Below are 21,071 nucleotides of genomic sequence, written 5' to 3' on the forward strand. Positions count from 1 at the left end.
AGTGCAAGTGGTACTAGGTAATTCTTACCCTGGGTAAGGCTTTAAAACTAAACAGAGGAAATGTGTTACACCCTTTGCATGCATGTATGACAACATTCATTCATTCACGTTGGCTTTTCATATTGCACTTGCGATTTCAGTACTTGATGATTGGGCCTAAATACTTTAATGTCATAGCTGCATGTTATATAGTTTCAGTTATTCCAAGATTAATTTTCCAAATAAACTGTGAGGGTAGGGAGGGTCAGTCAAAACTGGCATGACAACTTGCCAGCTTAGGCATGAAATCTATTTATCTGACCTTTATGATGGTGATGAGATATTTTACTCAAGCATTTATTCACTCCAAAGAAGAGAGTGAATGCAGTTTTCAAGGTTAAATTATAGGAAGATTTTTTTCAGGCTGTTCTTGAAGATGTATTCTGTTACCATATCAAAAATACACTAAAACCTACATTGGCATCATTATTTATGATGCAGAAGAAAAAAATGTGCAAAACTTCACTATCACATTAGGTACATACAAAACTGATGATAAGAAAGGAAGAGGGGGACCCCAACAGTTTGGAGTTGGGTGACATTCAGGATGCTCATCGAAATGTTGCACAGTTATATGGCCTCTAACCATCCTTTTTGATAGGCTGTAGCTGTTTCTTCTCTTCTGTTGCCTTCTGGGAAACTTTGTCTAGGTGAAGACCAGAAATAGGACAGTGCTTTAGGCAAGGTAACATAAAGAAATTATTTGGCTTGGCAGAAAGTAAGGAGACATCCTGGGTTTCCAGTAATGCCAACTCTTGTGAAAAAATCCTGAGACTCGTGATTTCCAAGTCAAATTAACTCTGACTCATGATCTAGGGAGAGCACCCTCAAATCTCTGGACTTTTTTTTCTGACCCATGTAGAGAACGCTCAGCTGGTAAGTCTGTGGAGGGGAAGCAGGGAGGGGCAGATCGAGGCCCCCACGCTGAGGGAGGGAGTGGGGCAGGGGCTGGGGTGAGTCATTGGACATAGCCATGGGCGACTCATCCAGAGGCACAGAGGGGAGGGGCAGCTCCTTGCCACTGCACACCCCCAGGAAGGCATGGAGGGCACGTGACCCCCAGATTTGTGCACAGGGCGGAGGTAGGCTGTGGACTGCGGCTCTGAGCCCCGCTGCCTTTGCCCTGGGAGCCACGTGATGCCAGTGTGCCTCCTGCCACCCGTCAGGCAAGCAGGGGATGCACGGCATGGCCAGCGTGAGGCTCCTGGGACAGACTTTGAGGAGCATAGAAAAGAAGAATTCTACACAAAATGGTATGAAACGGATTTATGAAGAAAGGAAAAGTCCAGATAATGGATTTGCAGGACTGGGCAGAAGATTAGTCACGGGTAGGATGACCATGCCACACGTGTTGCGGTTTGACCAGGATGCTCCAGGATTCCATAGCCCGGTCCTGGCCGGTTGGTCACTAGTTCCAGGCCGACGTCCGGCAGGGAGGTGGAGTGGCATGGTGTGCCAGACAGGCACGGCTGCTCCTCTGCTGCTTCTCCGCAGCGGGTCTGGGGGAGTTGGAAGACGGGAAGTTTTAGGTAAGAAGAAGAAATAAGTCAGGATATGTGTGCATTGCTACAGTAAACCCAATTTTTATAAATTTCACTTTCCGTAACTCAGTGTGCCGTTGGTTCTTTTACCTATGGCATTTTTCACAAAAGATGCTGTTTTGGAGCACAGGAGCAAGCTGCAAATAATGCAGTCACAGGTGACTCAGTTAAGTAATTTTCACTGCTGTCACCACCTAAAAAGGAGTCCTCCTGCAGTTGTTTCCTGCAAAAGAGGGAAATTAATGACTCCATGCCGGATAGTTTGTTTCTGCCAAGTGAAAACGTTCACTCCTTGCGAAGGAGTGTCTGTAATTTGCTCTGCAGAAAGCTGCTTTTTATGTGCCAGCGGGGACAAGGAAAACAAAATAAATGCAGTATTATAGGCAAAAGACCGACGTATGCTTCAGGAAATCAGTTGGCTTAAAATTGGTTGAGAAACATTTGTGAAAGGCTTCCTTCTTTTCTCCTCTTCTGTTTGTCAGAAATGTTGTGGGGCCTCAGGCTGGCTTGGTTGTCAAGCAGCAACACCGCACTGGGGGCTCCAAAGTGATGTCTCGGCACTCAGGCTGGCAGGGAGTTTGAAACTTTGCAGCAGGCCATGAATGCTCAACTCATGAGCGTAGGAGGGAGCGATGCGCCTGGCAATGCACCTTCCTTATTCCAAGCTAGTACAAGCAATTGTATTTATTAGTGAGTTCCAGAGGGAGCAGCACGGTGGCTTCCCATACAGAGGGTGGGGTCATTTCATTGTGGAGCCCAAAGTGTTTTTTGGAAAGGCAGTTAATGAGGTTCATAGCCTTTTCCAGTTGGGGGAATGCTTTAAAAAAAAAGTAGTCTTTTTTTTTTTCTGCTCTGTTTTCTCTCCCTTTCACCACTTGTTTTGAAGGTATTTATTGAGACATAAATGTAGCCTGATCTCTAAGGTTAGTAAGAAATATAATGAAAAATACATTTGTGGCTCAAAAGTCAAAGAGTATCAGCCTCCTGGGGATCATATTCAGAGTTTTTAGTAGAAGGCAGGACCTCAAGAAAAACAACACATTTTATTTTTGTACTAAATTTGAGAGCTAAACCAATAAAATGTGTGTTGGATAAATTCTGTCCCTTGTCAATGGAGTGTATGTACAGCTCTCTTTGTGAGGAAGTAGCTCACTAAAACGAGTGACACTGATTAGTCCTGCTGTCCTCAAATTACAGCTGTTTTTCAGTGCAGAGCTGTGTGTGGAGCATTTAACCAAGCAGAGTGTCTAGCACAGAGCAAAATTTCTGTGAGAGACTTCCTGCTGCCTCCTCCAACTGAAAGCCTAAAGCAGCAAACTGTCTCAATTAACAGAGGATTAAATCAGCATTCGTGCATTCATGGTGTAGGAGGGTCAGCATGACATTACCAGGTCACGTGTTACTGCAGTAAGAGGGATCTTCATAACAGGTGTCACACTGGAAAAATATTTCTTCGGTCTGTCTGGAGGGCTGCCCAGGCTCTTGGCAAAAAAACATGAAAGGCAAGTCCTGAATGATATGCATTACAATATCAAATGAGGCTATACAATTGGAAATATGTCATTCAGCATTTGCCTTTCCATGGCTTTTTGCCACATACCCAGGTACAATTGCAGATAATTAGAGGGAGAATAATCTTCTCCAAAGGACTTTTTGACACCTTCCTCTTCCTCTTTCAGGTGCATGCTATTGCTGCGATTTGTTTTCTGCTGAGTCTGGTTCTTTACTAGGCCTTCTGTTTCTATGCCTCTTACACACTCAGTCCTTCTGTCATTAGTTGAACTAGACATACTTTTTTTTTTTTTTTTAAACAGATAATTTGGGACACCTCCTTTTGCTACAGATGACTCCAGTCCATGGTGTCTTCACCTCTTTAAAGCCGAACTGAGCTTCTGCAGTCTTCTCACTGTGCTAAGTGTACAGTTCTGGGTGCTAGTGGTACGTAGCCAGAGCAGGTCAAATAGCTTTACAAACTGCAGCTCTGGGAAGCACTATCCCAGTGTCCTTCATTTAATGTTGGTGGCTTTCTTGGAGGTGGCAAGGACACATTGTTTCAGACCACGAGCATGGTTCTTGTTGAAGAAATAAGCCAGTTATAACCTCATCCACCATGGTCTGTTGACAATGTGCTTTTTTTAGAGGAAAAGTCTGTTTAAAAAAAATAAAATAATAATAATAATAATAATAATAATAATAATAATTAGGTTGTTTCTTTCCAGTGTAGTGTATGTGTACTGGTTGTGAGACTTAAAAACCACTACAAACAAATGCAGCCCAGCACTGCTCTGCACTTCTGGTTTTAGTTTCAGCTTGAGGGTTTTGCTGCTCTTGGTTTTTCCTTCGCAAAATTATCAAATATTCACCCTTAGTACAGTGTGCCTGCTTGCTTCTTATGATAGTGGGTCACTCATTATGTTGTTACTTCTCCAGTCAACAGATTCTTGATAGTCTGTAATTGCTTCTTCTCCTAACTTTCTTTTTATGGAGAAGCATTTAATTTGTCCTTCTGCCTCATAGAAAAGCTATTTTCCAGAGGGATGCTGTATACATGTAACTTGTCCACATTGGCCTACAAACGCATGCTGTGTCTTCATCTTTGTTGACCTTCTGTTTGTCCCTCCTTCTGAACTATAGATGATTTTTTCCACTGACCATCAGTTCCTAATGGTATTTTAGTCTGTTGCTGTTAAGCTACCGGGGTTAAAAGCATGTATCTGGGAATCATGAGTGGCAACTAACAGACTTGAACTTTGAAGTATGGTAATAACTGATAATTAGTTGGCAAATATGTTCCATATTTACTTAAATCTAAGGCAAAGTTGTTTTTTTTCCAGTCAGCACTGGGGAAAACACCTTCGTCTTAAATTCACATATGGAGTGGAGGGGGTGGGGGTAGGCAGCTGCTGCAGTATTGACTCTGTCCCTGAGCCTGGGTTGGGGTCAGAGTCGGACCCACAGCAGCCACCTGCCCCCTTCTGCTTGCCATCTGCAGCTTCTGTTTCCCGCTCTGTCCCCTTTCCCCGCACCTGCCAGGTGCAGCTTGACTCTGGCCTCTGCCCAACCAGTCAGCAGTGTAGGCTGCACTTCTACATGCTGTGCTCCAATAAGGGAATAGAGTCTGAGCAGCGTGTGACAGCAGTGGAGGCTGTGGGGAAGATGTAGAGACTGGGGAGTTGGAGAGGGCAGGGGAAGCTGGGGTGGTGGGTGCAGGTGGCAGGGTAGGGCAGGAAGGCTGCAAGGGAAAGTCTGAGAGGGGGACAGAAGGCAAGGGGGTTGCCTGCTCCCCGCCCCCCCCCCCAACTGCGCTAGCTGTTTTCCCTGCTGTGGCAGTGGGGGTGAAGCGGATACACAAATTTAAGACGGCCATCTGATACTTAGATTCTGTAACTGGAAAATTAGACTGTATTTATCAATTTTACATGCATAGAATAATTATTTGGGGGTTGATTTTAAATTCAGGGTCATTTTGGGTTTGAATAAATACTGTATTACAAATGGAATGGAGCTGTAAATTTGACATGGAAATGGAGAGGAAATGTCCTCTCTTTTTTTGCCTTTGTATCTATCATCTGAATTTTTTAACTTTAAGTATCGTAAAATATTAGATCCTTTCTGTCCAGTCATAGCAGAAGCTTGCTGTGGAGCCCTTGACTTAAGGGTCTGGGGATCCATCTTTAAATAGATATCTTTTCTTCCAAACGTTCATCCAAATTCTGAGTTAAACAAAACAAAGGTGCTGAAGAAAAAACCCCCACATCTATAAATAGTCAAGCTAAAAATGCCTCCTCTTCAGTTGTTGTTTTTTTTATACCCCTGTCATTTGTGATATCCCACTAGTTCTCCAGTCATCCATAAAATAGATGAGATTTTGAGAGGAAAAGAATGTAATAAACATATTGATATAAATTATTTTATTAACAACAGAGAATCTTATTCAGACTTTGTTCTTTATCAGATATAAAATGAAAAGCATGGCTTTTAAAAAAAATATCCTGAGGTACCTTTTAAGTGCAAGGGATAAAGCTGCAGTGATGGCAACTGTGGCTGCATGCATGTGGGAGTGTATTTGTAGTTTGTTATAAAATATGCTTGTAACTCCATTTCTGAAGTGCATGTTACTAAATAAGAGAAAAGTAGCAAGGTCAGTCTCTTTTGGAGGAGAGAGGTCCTCAGGCACAGCTACATATCAGCAAGGCAGTTGCTTTCCCCAGGCACAATAAAGCCATTCTGTCCAGCACGAAAACCAATGTGAGGTAAAAAGCATTTTGTTATTTTGATGATGGTACCAGGGGTGCTTCTCATCCGAAGATCTCTAAGTGCCTTCCAGGGGAGGTCAGTATCATTTGTCCCCATTTCACAAGTGCAGAGAGGTGGAGCAACTCACTCAGCAGACCAGGCAGAAGGTAGGGCAGGATGACACCTTAGAGACTAACTGGTTCAGAGAGACATGAGCTTTCCTAGGCAGGAAATTACTTTTATCAGATGCTGAAGTAGGTTGTTGCCTATGAAAGCTCATGCCTGCCTGAACCATTTGGTTTCTAAGGCCGCGTCAAGACGAGCATGGTCGTGCAGTGTGTGGCTCTGCAGACGCATCTGCAGTGCATCTGCAGTGCCACATACAGCACATTCAGCTGTTCTCCACGCTTTAAGGGAGCAGTACAGAAGGGTTTTTTGACTGCTATATCCAGGGGTCAAAAAAGCTGTAAAAAAACAAAACAAAACCCAGAGTGGTGCATGCAGTGGCAGCAAGCCAGAGCCTGGCTGGCCAGAACCACTCCACTGCTGGCCAGGCTCCATGTGGCAGGATCGCTGCTATTGCAGCCATGGGACCCCAGGTAAGGGATCCCAGTCCTGGCCCCAGCCTCTCCTACCCCACCCGGAGTAATTTGCTGTGGGTCAGAATGTGCGTGGCATGCGCATTCCCTGGGGACAACTAACAGCGGCACAAAGTGCACCTCCGTTAGTTGTCCCCAGGGAACCAAACATCCACGCATGTCTGGATGTGGCCTAATATTCCACTCTGTCCTGCCTTCTTCCAGACTTCAGATTAACACACGCAGCACCTCAGAGCAGACTAGTGCAAGACTCAGGAATGAGCCCCAGTGTCCCGAGTCCTCATGCAGTATTCAAATCTGCTAGACATGTTGCATTGCTTATTCAAAGTTCCTCTTGCCTGTGATGGGTGGCTGCTGCCTTGCATCTAAAGGTCAATAGTTAGCACAGGCACTAGTCCTTCTAAGGCACCTGTCAGCTTTACACCAAAAATACTAAACCAGAGTTTGGTCATTCTGTTGAAACACAGCAGCGCTTTAATGTAAGTTTATCAGACACTTACTGGCACCATCTAGATTTTTATATGCACAGCACTAAGCATAATATCATGTATAAGGAAATTGCATAAATATCTTTGGTTGCTCAATAGCAGTTTTGGATGGGAGGTTTGGTAGGGGTTAAGAGCTTCCTTCAACTGGCATTATTAAACCAATTCTCTTTTGGTGATCTCTTCTTTTGACAAGCTGACAAAAACATCTTGTGCTGTAATGTTATTCATGCTTGGCTCCCATGGTAATGATGTATATCTACATATAAAAGCACTGTTGTAGTCATTTACCAAGACTGTAAAAAGCTATTTGCTAATAGTTCTTGGCATAACATTACTACTGAGTACATATGCTGTGTTATGTACCACAATCAACTTAATGTCCAGTGTCTTGTCATCTGCAAAGGCTAGGCACTATTAATTACTGTTAGGGTGGCAACATGGAGCCTGGGGTGGCATTGGTATTGACTTAAAAGCATTCAGAATGTGATGTATATGTTATAGCTTTAGAATATCATCTCAGGCATTTTCTTCACAATAAAAGCAATGATACAGTAGAAACAAGGGCAGGCTTTTTATCTCTGAGAATTATTTTTTTAATATATTATTATACTTTTTGAACTCCCAGTTCTTCAAAGATAAACATGGCATGAAAATGGGCCTTATTTCCTAAACTTGTTTCTTTTTAATATGTAATGGGATCCCTTGTCATGCTGTGACAAGGTGACAGATGGTATTTGCACTATAAAACTAAATTATCTTTTGTGTATAGCTGTACAACAGCTAAATACAGTAGCTCTACTATATGCTGATTAGTGCCTACTATTGCAGATGTTTTTGAAGTCCTGGGATATTTTAACTTGGCATTAAAAGGTTCAAGTTTTTTTAAACTTACTTTCCAGGTCACTGGTAATAATTGAGTACATAACCTTGAAACATCACATCTGTTTTTTTGATTTTTGGTAGCTTTATATGATTAGAGTAGCAGAGAAAGATTCCTATTGTGATTACATTTCAACTGCATCTGCTTGTCTGTTATTAGTGGCAAAATAAGAGGTCTGTTAAATGAAGTAAACTTGTAGCTGAAGCTGTAGTTCATAATAAACATAAAAGAAAGTTAAGCAGTTTAGTCATCGCATACTTTGTACTTGTCTCTTATTTGTGGGGAAAATCATACCAATTGAAAATACAGTGCAAGTTATGTTAAACTATTCTTAAAGTTAAAAATACAGAAGATGATCTTTCACAGTAATATTATTTCTCCACAGTGTTTATCTGGATTCGTACGTGTCCTCTGATACAGTGCAGTTCCTATGTCAGCCAAGTACAGTTGCGTGTATCTGTGGTATTTGGCAGTCAGAAATAGCCTATGTAGTACATTTTAACAGTGTAAGCAAATGTATTCTTCATGTCCAAATGGACATGGTTACAAAAGAACATGAATTTGAAAATGTCCTGGCTTGAAAGTTTACATTTGTAACATTACTGATGTGTTACTGCGTTTGTGTGCAATTTTCCTATAAGCAAAAATTAAACAAGATGAGATTAAGTAACTCGTCTCTCCAAAAACTTATTCTACATTTTCATAACTGCATACCTAAAATTTGGAGAGTCATGATACTTTGCAAGTAAATAGAAGCCCTAAGCTGTGTTTATATATGTAATCCAAATCTGCAATTCATTTACTTTTGTTCCATGGTCTTGTAAATAGCATTGTCATTATAACACCATGAAACTATTGCGGTGCATATGTCTAACCTGTTTTATAATGTACTTTGAACTCTGTTTATCCATTTTCCATCCTATTGATTTAGTTATCTTTCATATTGTCTTGGAAACTAGGCTTTCCTACCAACATGGATAGCATTCAGTTGAAAACAGTCAATTATGAATGCAGATCCAGATCTCTCTGTAGCAAAAATCACATATTTGGGTAATCAAAACATTGGGAAAAAATTGTATTTCTCACTTCCTAGTGCAGAGCTGGATAACAGAAATACGATGGGCTCCTCTTCTCAGAGTTAAACAAACCCTGTGCTAACTATTGACCCCATATGGAAAATTAGGAACATAATTGTGGCAAAAATTTCCTGTGTCATAATTAATTAGGTCAGCTTATGCTCTTAAATACACTTGGCTTGTGCTGTACCTTGTTGACTGTTATTAATGTTATACTGGAACAGCTCTTGTCAGTTGCTTCTGACTGCAGGCAAGGGGCTGGAAACAAAGCATCTATTTTGAACATCTAAATTTTCTCGGCAAAATGAATCATAATGTGCAGAAAGAGTTACTGTACTGCATTCCTGCTTTTGGAGAAAATGGAAACCTTTAATTCTATGGGCCTTATATGTAGGAGGCTAAGAAATACATATTGAAAGTTTTGCAAATTTTATAACAATCTCTCTTCAAACCCTTTTTTTCCAAGTATACGCGCACACACATCTCACATAATTATATGCATGTACGTATGTATGAAGCTGTCGTATTTATCGCTGAGCTCCAGAGGGAGCAGCATTCATCATGTATATGAATACTGAATGTGTATGCACTTACATAGGTACACACTGTTGACCTTTCCCCATCTTCCATTGTTTTATTGCAGCCTTTCCCTCATCACTTCCATCCCTATGCCTCACTCCTGATTTGATACCCTAAGAAATTTCAGTATATTAAGTAATTTAAGTTTTTCCATTGTAAAATAATTGATTTTTTCCCACCCTGATTAATTCTTTCTAGTCTCTTAGTCCTCTTGGTACATGCTGCTAGAGGAGAAAGTGAGACGATTTGGAGTTTTAGTGCCACCAGTATACTATCAATAATTAATCCATGCCTGTTTCTATAGGCACAAACATTGTGGTAGATACGTTTCTGCTCAAGATTGGGGCTTGAGTGAGAACTAGCTGGCTGGTGCTCATACCAGATCAGAGCCAGTTATGCTAACAGGTTGAGAGCAGCATCTATAGCAGGGGTGGGCAAAATGCTGCCTGGGGGCCAGATGCGGCCCACCAGCCCATTCTATCCGGCCCATGGGGCCCCTAAAAAATTTAGAAAATTCATATTTATCTGCCCTGGGCTGCCTGTCATGCGGCCCTTGATGGCTTGCCAAAACTCAGTAAGCGGCCCTCTGCCCAAAATAATTGCCTGCCCCTGACCTGTAGGGAATGGTAGGGGTAATATTGGTTCCCTTGATTATATTTGCTGTCATTTCACCAGTTCCGTTTACACATGGGGTGCTTTGTCAGGTCCTTGACTGCTTCTGATGATGGATATTAAAAGGAAGGCTTGATGGAATCTGATGCACGATCCCAACAGTTGCACTTCCTGTCATGCCACACGTGCATGGCAGGAGGTGTGATCGTGGGGAATGGGCATCAGATCCCATCACGCCTTACTGCCAGTGCGGGGGGAGGCTGGTCTGTGTCTACTTTGTCTGGAGCCCAATCATGTGATGAAGTTCCCAGCTGCAGGGGCCACCTTGTACTCCTGCAGCTGTGATCCTTATTAGCAGATCAGGGCTCTCAGTGGGGGAGCTCACTGTACTCCCCCAGCTGGGACCCCTGATCAGGTGACCAGGGCTCCCAGTCTTCAGGGAGTATGTTCCAGAGGCTAGGAGCTCTGGCCATACATTCAGTTAAAGGCATGATAGGAATAGCAACAAAGTTATTATGCATTTTACGTAATAAGTTTGTCCCTTATTCCTGGTTTTATCATCCCTTTAATTGAATGAACGTGTGGCCAGGTCACTGCTTAATGAGTTGATTCTGTCTTGACTGTAATGTGTGTCAGGGACCTGAATGCTCAGAAAGCATGTAGGGGAGGGGAGCAGACTTGCAAAAGGGCATGTTCTTACTTCACTGCTCTTTCCCTCTGTGTATTCAGTCATACCTGCTACCTTGAACAGTGTACAACTCAAATGTGTTGCTTTTTGCTCTTGGTAGCTTTGTAAACCCCAACAGTGAGCACATGGGGATTGGGATTCTGTACCTCTTTGTGTCAGCAAAATTATTGACTTAATTCCAATATTTACCCCTGTGCAAAAGTAGTGGGATTGCACTGGTGTTACTGGAGGCAACAGGTCACTTGAGATGTTACCACAGTTAGGACTCGTGGTTTGGGATTTTTTTCTCCTGTACCTGGCAAGGTGTTTGTAACCTTTGTGGCTAGGGACAGATATTCAAAAATCCTGAGCCAGAATTGATTCAACCTTTGCAGGTTAGTCTAACCTGGCTAGGCTGAACCAGTTTGTAACTGCACAGATATCCCCTCTGGACTGAAGAAATGCCAGCACATGTCTGCAGTGGCACAGGCTAGAAGCCAGAGGGTGCTAGAGCAGCCCTCCCTTCCCTTCCACAGTGCTGAGCTGAGTGGGGCATGACCAGGCCCCAGCAGGGTGCTCTTGTTAGGGAGGGGTTCCCCCTCACTTGCTGTTGAAAACAGATTATTGAGTGACACAGTAGGGAGTTACACAGAGAGTTGTTAGCTTTTTTTCAGCCCATCAGCAAAACAAGAGCCTTCAAGCTCTTCTTAAACAATTTTTTCTAAGGAAGGAATGGAGGAACATTACCAGCTACTTGCTGATTAGCTCCAAAAAGCCCTAAGCGGAAACTGTTTTGTCTGCCTTTTGTCTTGTCTCCCATAGCATGGACCGTAGCCAGCATGTGGTCTGCTAGCTAATGCTGAGAGTTGTCTGTGTTAGGCAGAGGGGATGGGAGAATCTCTGTTTGAGCAGGAAGAGGTTGGGGTGGGGGGGGCAGAAAGGGAGGAAGCTAGGCAGACCCTGCTGTACGTGCAGTCTCTACCAGAGCTGCAGCCAGGGAGCAGAGGGGCAGGACCAGCCCTGCTGGGCTAGAGCAGAGCAGAGCCCCACCCAGAATTGCAAAGCATCTGGGGTGCTGGAGGACTCTGATTTAACTTAAACAAAGAAGTGGTCTGAGACAGACATTGCATAGACCGGTTTGACCCAAATCAGGTAAGTCTGATACTATATTCAACCAGGTTTATCTCAAACTGGTTTCAACCATTTTCAAACTGGTTTATGTGCACTGAACATCTGTTCTGTTACAGGTTTAAATCAGTTTCTGATCACTTAAACTGGTTTACGTGTAATGTCTGTCCCTAGCCTTTTAGACATGTGTGGGCCATGTGTGGGCTTCCAAATGGGACTTTGCAATAGGCTATACTTGAGGAGAGGAAGACTGTTGATTGTCAGTTCACTTCACTGACCAAATGCCTTTTGCCTAGAGTTTTAGATCTGAGTTGCAGAAACTGCACTGACTTTGATTCACTTCAAGTTTAACTTGAAGGTACTTTGCTTACATTAGCTAACATCTGTTATCTGATATTTTGTTGGATTTTTTTCTAGCAATACAGAGCATTACATAAATGGAGTTGTCAGGAAACGAGGGAATGTTGGGTTTTGTTTTGTTTTTTTCACCCTTCCTAAAAAGGGCACGTATCACACTTGACTTCCATATGTATGGATAGGTTTGGCAGGTTGAGAGGATATATGGCAAGAAACTTCCACATGCATGAGAGCTGTCAGCCCAAGAGGTGGTTTTCTTGACTCATACTTCAGGTTGCTCGATTTTACATATGGCATCTCTCCAGAACAAATATTACTTTTGGAATACGTAGCCAAATTCTGTCATACTGGTTAACTTACTGAATGTGAAGCCTCAAAATGATATGCTTGATTTAGACTTCTCTAGAGTTTGCAGACCATACATTTTATCAGCAGAGTTTTAAAAATAAAATGCAAAGCAAAAAATTAAAACACTGCTAAGTACACATTTCCAGTAAGGAGACTTTCAGTGCAGAAGGAATCTGGTTAATGTTTCTTTTGCTTTTTAATTTTCCTCTCTATGAAATCTTGAAACTTTCTGGATGACTGAAGGAAATCCAGAATATATCATTCTGTGACATTAAAAATACCATTGGTTTCATAAGCTGCAATGAAATTAATATCTGGCATTTTTCATGTCATAATTTGAGAAATCCCTTTTGTTCAATCTCTTTATTTCTTGGCTTACTAAAAGGTAAGTAAGAATTTAAAGCTGGTTGTTTAACATATTTCTGTGCTGTCAGCCTCATAGCCAAGATAGCATGGGTATTTTGCACAGAAATTTGTGCTTAATTCAGTTTCCACTTTTGCTTTGTGGTTTCCCTTTAAGAAAAAAATTCAGAGAATTAATCTTATTTTATTTCCCTCCCACAATGAATTTCAGCCTTCTCTTTTTGTATGGGGTGTTTTAAAAAAGCAGCATTTAAAAATAATGTGCACAACTGCAGCCCTCCAACTGTAGTCATCATAGGCGCATCCCCACGAGTGGGAATGTGCAATTCCCTGGGGACAAATAGCAGCAGCAGCACATATTTGTACCACTGCTACTTGTCCCTGGGAACACCGCTGTGTGTGCACTTTGGTGCATAATCAATTGCCCCGGGTGCGGCTAGCACCTGGGTTGGTCTCAGCAGCCTTACCTGGGATCCTGGGGGCCTTCTGGAGCTGCACTGGTGGTGATCCAGGTGTGTGGAGCCTGGCCTGCATGGCTCTGGCTGGCCAGGCTCGTTTCAGGCGGTGCACGCTGCTGTCACATGTAGCGCACTGTTTTTGTTTGTTCTTGGTGTGGTTTTTTAAATACCAGCATTTGCAGCATGGCAAACGGATTAATGTGCTGCCTGCATTTTGCAGTGCCTTAAAAGGCTTTGAGGTGCTACAAACTGCACATTCCTGCTCCGTGGGGGTGTAGGCCATGTGTCTGCTTTTAACTCCACTTCGAGACGTGTAACACAATCCAAAGTACATAAATACAGACTTTGACAAAAAAGAAAATGTAGGTAGGATGAAGTCTTTGAATTGGGCAATTTTGGAAATACAGAAAGTGCACTGGGATTGAAAGTTCAAAAATGTTAGATTTAAATAAGAGATGGGTCATCACACCGGCCCACAACATCAAAGTCTGTCCTGAAGAAATGGGTGCAAGAGGGGAGGGAGTCTTTGTCCTTTTCCCCTTCTTAATGCTAGATTGCTTACTTAATGACAGATGGCAGGCATTTTAAAGATGGGTCTATTTACATCTGGAAGCTTCTTTGAAGATGTATGAAGTCAAGCACTGTGTTGTACGATTATTGTATTGATAGAGTGCACACTGTTTTCATGGCAAATTGTGGTTTGAAATGGACCGCGATTGTGCAGCACTCGTGATTTACTTTTCATAGGTTTCAGACATTGGGGCTGAACTCTTGTTACTTAGGTGTTATTACATTTGTGCCTCTGCAAAGCATCAGTATGCTGCTCATGCTGCTGGTGTTTGGAGGCAGCTAAGCTGAAGGGGGGAAAGGGGTGCTCAAAAGAATCAGTGAAGAAAGTGCTACTCCCAGTTGGGTGGACTGAAACCTCTGCAGTAATTCCACACATGACATTTGCAAGAATATTTTTGTAGCTTGCAGTGAAGGGCTGTAATCTGCCAGAAAGAATTGGAATTCCTGCAGTGATCAGTTCTTAAAACCTTAAATAAATATTGACCAGGTAATAGAGTGATATTTTTTTTTCTCTCCTGTGATCAATTGAGAAATACCTATCACTATTGTAATACCACCAGAAGGGTGAGTGGTTTCAGTGTCTTTTGGCATGCTGCTAAAGTCATGGGTCAAATCATGCTGTACTTGCTCATGTGAGTAAGATAAACAGCATTTGGCAGTCAGTGCAGTTAGGCAAGGCAAAATGCTCCTCTTGTTATCAGTGGTTCTCCTGTCTATGCTCTTTTTTAGGAAGGGATGGAAAGATGGGCCTAGTGCAGCTTTCACTTGTAGCCTTCAGCTACTGTGCCTGAGTAAGGTTTAGTCAGAGGCTTAGATCAGAGTCAGGGGAAAAAACCTTTTTCTCACTGCACCTTTAAGGGTCGCAGTTTGAAAGCTTCCTAAATTTAAAATGGTTAGAAGCAGCAGAAGGAAGAAGAGGAAGAAAACAAACCGCCCACATGGCAACCTAATTTTAAATTGATGTAGAGATTTATGCAAATGACTGTCATCAGTGTGAGCTACTGTGGCTTGAATAAAGTCTCTAATGCAGAGATGCATTTATACCACTAAAATGACGCCCTTTTTGTAAAGCCCATGAAACGATTTTCATTGCAACTTTAAACAGTTTTCCACATTCTCATTTGGAATGGGTGGTTTGCAGTTCTCTGCTGCAAGGTTAAAAAAAAAAAATTGTAAACTCATCCATTTCTAAATGGAGATTCCCTGTATAAAACAATCCTACCCACTCTTACAAAGTCTGCTATCTTTTGTGAACTCTGTTTGGCTATCAGTGTGAATGCTATCTAGGCCCATTTGGCATTGATGATACATGACTTGAATGTTTCGTACCCTTTTTGTGTTGCCTCTGCAGGACTCCTCACTAATGGCCAATCTAAGGGATTAGGACCAGGATCGGAACAGTTGGAGAATGAGAAGGACGATGCATCACAAGTGTCCTCCACTAGCAACGATGTTAGTTCTTCAGATTTTGAAGAAGGGCCATCAAGGAAAAGGTCAGTGGTGTTTTTACAGTTCATATAATCTTTTTATGAACTACATATCAGCCAGATATAAGGCCATGCTTATGTTCTCACTACTGCTTGCCTTGGTTTGCTCCCATTTTACCATGAGTAGATATTGAAATATTTTCAGAAACAGAGATAAAGCTTTTTGTGGGTGATATCTTTTGTTGGACCAACTGTATAGTTGGGATGGACAAGTCTCTAGTGAGACCTGAGGAAGGATACTGTGGTACCCAAAAGCTTGTCCATATCCCTCCCAACTACATTTGGTCTGGTTTAAAAGATGTAAAAAATCCTTGCATCTAGCATTTTTCCTGGAGCAGCACAGGTGCAACATTACGCTACCACTGTTCAGAAGCTGAGAGTTTAAAGTAACTACAAAGATAGGTTACATGTTGGATCCATCTTTCTGGCTTCTTTTTTAAAGTGAATAATCTGTAGCTTTGCTATGGAAAACATGGAACGGCTGTTGTCATTTTGCAGTGAGTGATTATTAAATAAAATGTCTAGTCATAGTCTTTTTAGGTGTCTTGTAGTGTAAGTGTCACTGTTCAGTACATACAAATGTAATTTCTTGGACAGGCTACATTGGTGTCATTAAATTAGATTTGCCGTTAGATTTACTTTGATTGAAAACATGTTCAAATGGTTTAAAATATATAGATCCTCTGAAAATAGTAGTTGTACAGTAAGCTTCACTATGAGGATGTGGGTTATTGTCTGTAAGGACTACTTTGAGATAATGATGTGGCAAGCTGGCCTCTATTTCCTAGAAGTCAGTTATGAAATCCTTGTTGAACTCTCATTATGCTACAATCTTGGCCAATTTCCTCATGTGCAAAATGTGGGTTAAAATGTAGGATTAGAGCCAATTTCATGTAGAAAATATGCTGAAAATGCAAGCAGAAGTCTGGAATTTTGCCTCATAAAATGAGAACAAAAACTGGTTCCCTGGAAAATTTAATTTACCAAAAGGCAAACCCACACCCCTCCCAAAAATCCAAACTTACCACCCCCTCACAAACTGAAATAGGTTTAAAGTGGGGATCCTCCTGAAACCGCTTTCTTCCACATTCCTATTTCCTAGGTAACTTTAAACAGTTCTTGGGGAGATCTGATGGGGAGGAAGAAAATGGCCTCTTCAAATTGAACGAAAAGATTCTGCTTCCGAATGTTTGCCTGGCTCATGCGTGTATTTCAGGACAGGATATGCACTGATTGCAAAGTTTCTATCAATACAGAGCAAGGACTTAATACTACTCCTCACTTAACATTGTAGTTATGTTCTTGAAAAATGTGGCTTTAAGCAAAACAATGTTAAGTGAAGCCAGTTACGTCACAGTAGTTACCTACTAGCGGGCAGCAGACAAACAACGTTATGACCGAACATTGCGCAACTTTAAACGAGTATGTTCTCTAATAGATCAGCAACGTAATAATGAAACGACGTTAACTGGGATGATGTTAAGTGAGGAGTACCTGTACAGTACAGTGTTGCTAGTGGGGAACTTTCAGCTTTTTATCAGGCATAAGTCAGCCTTGAAAGATTTTTCTGCTTTGAAACGTAAGCGTTGTATGTGCTATACTTGAGAGAGACAGCATTTGATTTAGGAACAAGTCAGCTTCTGACATCACGCATTCTGATGAAGTGAATCTGAGCAATCGAGAAGAAAGGTCTTTTCATTTGGTTGGGTTGGTACAAACGTTTTGTTAGCTCTTGTTTAATTCTAACACCTGAGAGAAGGCCCTTGTGACTAGTTGAACACCATGACTGTTTCAGTTTAGGTATGTGGAAGTCCTTACTCCAATTTTCTTGGTCTCCAAGGATTGAAATCTGGGAACTTGATACCTTTGATATTTTAAAAGGGTTTTTTTCTTTAAAAAAACCACAAAACATAACTGCCCCCCCCCCCCCCAAAAAAAAAAAAATTCTGCAGGTTTTTGTGGAAGTGGGAAAACATTTAGGTTCTTCTTTCATTAATTGTAAAGTACCATAAATTTATTTATTTATTTTTTTTGCCCTTGCAGGCTACAATTATACAGAACTCCCCCATTTTCTTCCTCCCCTATACACTTATTGGCATTCATGCACAACGTGCCTTCTCCTTCTGTTCTGCATGCTGCTTTTTTCAGAATACTCTCTTCCCCACCTACCACCTTTGAGACCTGTCTTGACAGTTTCTCTAACTCCTCTTCCTCAACATTGTATCTGGTACCATTTTGTTTTCCTGCCTCTGAGCTGAAGACATTTTAGGAAATTATACCCTGTGGTCAAACTTCTCAGTGTTCCTTCCTTTACAGCATACTGTAGCAAGATGGATGTCCTGCTGCTAGCTGAAATTTGCATTTAAACGAGGGACGTGCCAATACCAGACTAGCCACAATTTTCTCACTCCCGTAACTAAAATATGCATTGTCCTTAGTATTCTAGAAATGCCATGTCTTACAGCTGCAAGCACATAGAAGAGAACAATTTTACTGGTTTGCAGAGACAGTGAAGTGTACACCTTTGGGAGTCATGCTGTTTAATAAAGCAGGCTTAAGGTCCTGTAGCACTGTCTGTTTGAACTGGGGATGTATGCAAACCTTCTTTGCAGGTTGATATTTTTCGCACGGGAGAGAGGTCTCTTGTGAAATATGACTCTGTATTTTATACAGGTGGAGAGGTTACCTGTGTCCTGTAGCATTAGCTTTGTGTTATTTGCTGATGACAGTCATGGCAAGAAGTGTAGACCTCTGGTGTAAGACTTGTTGGTCATAGCCTAGTAATCTAAAATAATCATTCTACTTGAATTTCAATTCAGATTTGTTTCAAAAGATTCTTCTTTACTCACCACATGCTCCCCTTCGTCAAAGCCTTTTTACAAATTGCATTGTTGTTCAGTTTTTATTTCTTCTTGAAGTTCCAATCAACTTTGGTGTTACCTAAAGTGAACTGGGCTTTCTGATATAGGTTAATGTCCAGGCATTGTTTATGCCCAAGATAAAAGGGAGAGTAACTGTTTTAAAAAATGGGCTTTTGGGGAAATTTCTTGGCTCCTGAGACTTCCACAAAAATGACAGGCTCTGAGCTGCATGGAAGTCTTGATTCTGCAGGGTCTGCAACCTTGAAATGACATGATGGGAGAGAGAAGTGCTGATCCTTTAAGGTTATAAAGGAGGCAGTTAAGGAGATGACTGCTTGTCTGATGTTTATATGCTATGCTATGCATGTCTTTGATCCAGACTACAGAGGGAATGTCTGTGAATGTGAAAGGGATGCTTTTTAATATCCAGCTGTTACACGGGCATGAGTCTTTAGCAGCAGTTGGATTTTCACTCTCTTTATACCATGCCAATGATTTTATTGTTCTGAAACATTCTGAAATTGTCTTTATGACATATTTCATTTAGCTGTGGAATGGAGGCCTTGGCTACTTGCAGGATGCACCATGGGAAGGTATATGTTTACAAATAGTGCCTACACCTGCAAACTGGACAGTGCCCTGAATTCTGCATTACAAACAATAAGTGGCTGCCCAATATACATGCAACATGAAAACATGTCCATCTTGGCAGGAGCCCCCCCTCATAACACCAAAAGGTCTGGAATACTACATGACCTGTCAATCAAAGCCCAGCAGGAAGACCATCCACTACATGACGTGATTGAAAAATACCCAATGCAGAAACATTTAAAAAGCAGAAAACCCTTACCTATCTGCCAGAAACATCAGAGGAAGCAGGAGACACCATACTGTCATCATGGCCCCAGAGAAGGTGGGAAGAGCAATGGAATAACAATCACACCCCACTATACAACTACATATGACTACCATCTTCACACCCTCCTGGTCATAAACTCCCACGTAAGGCATAGGTAAACCTGAATCAACTGTGATCAGGTGATCAGAGCTTTCAACAAAATCAAACAAAATGAGCCTTACAAACTCACTATCATGCCCCTGTGGCAAAGGAGATCAGACAGCCCAGCGTATGTTATCTCACTGCTCTTTATATGATCCACCAGAGGGAGTGAACAGTCTGAAAGATTGCAGTAATATTGATGGATCTATTCTTAAATGGTTGGAGGAGTCAACTTTTTAAAGTCATACACAAGAAGAAGAAGAAAGATTGTATTGTTTTGAAATTTCTTGGGAAAGATGAGAGACTGGACTTTTCCTGCGAGGGTGGCTGGGCAGAGAACTCCAATCCTGTACTTGTTGAAACTATGTAAAAATCATCCTTTAAGGGATTGGAGCACAATCCCACCTAGAGCAAAAATGGAGGAGGGAAATTATAAAGGCTACCTTTATAAAACAGCAAAGTTGCTCTGGATATTTCTTAGACCTTGTCTACAGAGGAGTTTTAAAGGCTGTGCCTGTAGACTCCCTCTCCCTCCTCCCCCCATCTCCTTTCTCTTCTGGACACTTATTTGAGCATAGAAGTGACTTTTTTAAATTTTAGTTTAAACCCCTTCCCAACTGAGAAGCTGAACCAAAAGCTACTTTTATACAGTAATAAGTGCATACAGAGTGGTGGGGATGGGGGGAAGGGAAGGGAGGGGAGGTTTAGGCTAGAGTAACTTTACACTAAATTACACCGAAAAAAACTTTTTTGTGTACACTGCTGTTTCTTAGCAAGAGCAGCATGTACGTGGTCTGCACAAGCTTTTAGGCCAGGTACAGACTTTACACTTTTGCTGGTATAAGTGATCAGAAGCTGGTCTTTACCTGTAACAGAACAGAAGTTTGGCACACACCAACTGATTTAAAAACGGCAGAGTCCAGTCTAAGATTCTCTTCCCCCCCCCCCAATGTGTATTCTGTTCACTATGGATCTAAACTATTCTGCTTACAGGAAACCGTGCAACTTGGTTTGCTTCCTCCTTGGGCTTTTTGAATGTCTGTACCTAGCTTTGATGTTACTGAATCTGCTAAACTGGTTTAAGGCCTTTCCTTCAGTTTGGCTGGAGGCTGTCTTTGGGCAAAGCTAAATTTGCAGTCAAGGAGGAAGCAGAGAAAGGTGTCTCCACAATAAACTAGCCTCAGCAAATACCCACCTGGATACTGGAATAAAACAAACCATGTCCCAACTCCAAAGATCAGGTGGCTAATATACTGTTTGTATCGACCTGGCTCTGCATGTGTCCTTTCTAAATAAAGTAGCACTACTGTATGCAGTCATCACTATACTGCTGTTCATTGCAACCAACAATACCAAAAGGTACCATTATAAATTCTGAAGGCAGCCAGCATGGTGGTTCACACTGCTTTGAACTGTAATCTGTTAACTTTCTTGATTGCATGCCACAGCCCACAACTGGAGACTCATCTGTGCAGGGAACATTTAAAACTTGATACAAGCTATATATTTTCTTCTTTGGAGATACAGTAGAGCAATTCCTTCCTCTTCCCCTACCTTTAAAAAAAAAAGAAGTAATTTTTTTTAGTCTTAAGTCACTCTGTGAAGATTGTCCAGCACTGGACAGCCAGGTCAAAGTAACACACTGCCTCTTCTGGGCATGTGTTGGGCTAAGCCTTGATGTCATTGAGTGTGCTGAATTTAAAGTAAAGTGCAGTTTTTGGTTTTGGTTTTTTTTCCTCCATGTTTGCAAGAAGCCATACTGTCTATTTTTGTTTCTTCACA

The 21,071-nt window shown here is 41.8% G+C and overlaps 1 protein-coding gene across 1 annotated transcript in view; it reads left to right on the forward strand.

The window, feature by feature from the left end:
* Nucleotides 1-21,071, forward strand: part of JARID2 (jumonji and AT-rich interaction domain containing 2) — a 310,435-nt gene that overhangs the window by 155,834 nt on the left and 133,530 nt on the right. Inside the window, exon 3 of the mRNA XM_059724397.1 lies at nucleotides 15,293-15,434. Coding sequence (XP_059580380.1) covers nucleotides 15,293-15,434 — 142 coding nt within the window. The remainder of the gene's footprint in view (nucleotides 1-15,292; nucleotides 15,435-21,071) is intronic.

The sequence above is a fragment of the Alligator mississippiensis genome, chromosome 3 (genome assembly GCF_030867095.1).
Source record: "Alligator mississippiensis isolate rAllMis1 chromosome 3, rAllMis1, whole genome shotgun sequence".
Classification (NCBI taxonomy): Eukaryota; Metazoa; Chordata; order Crocodylia; family Alligatoridae; genus Alligator; species Alligator mississippiensis.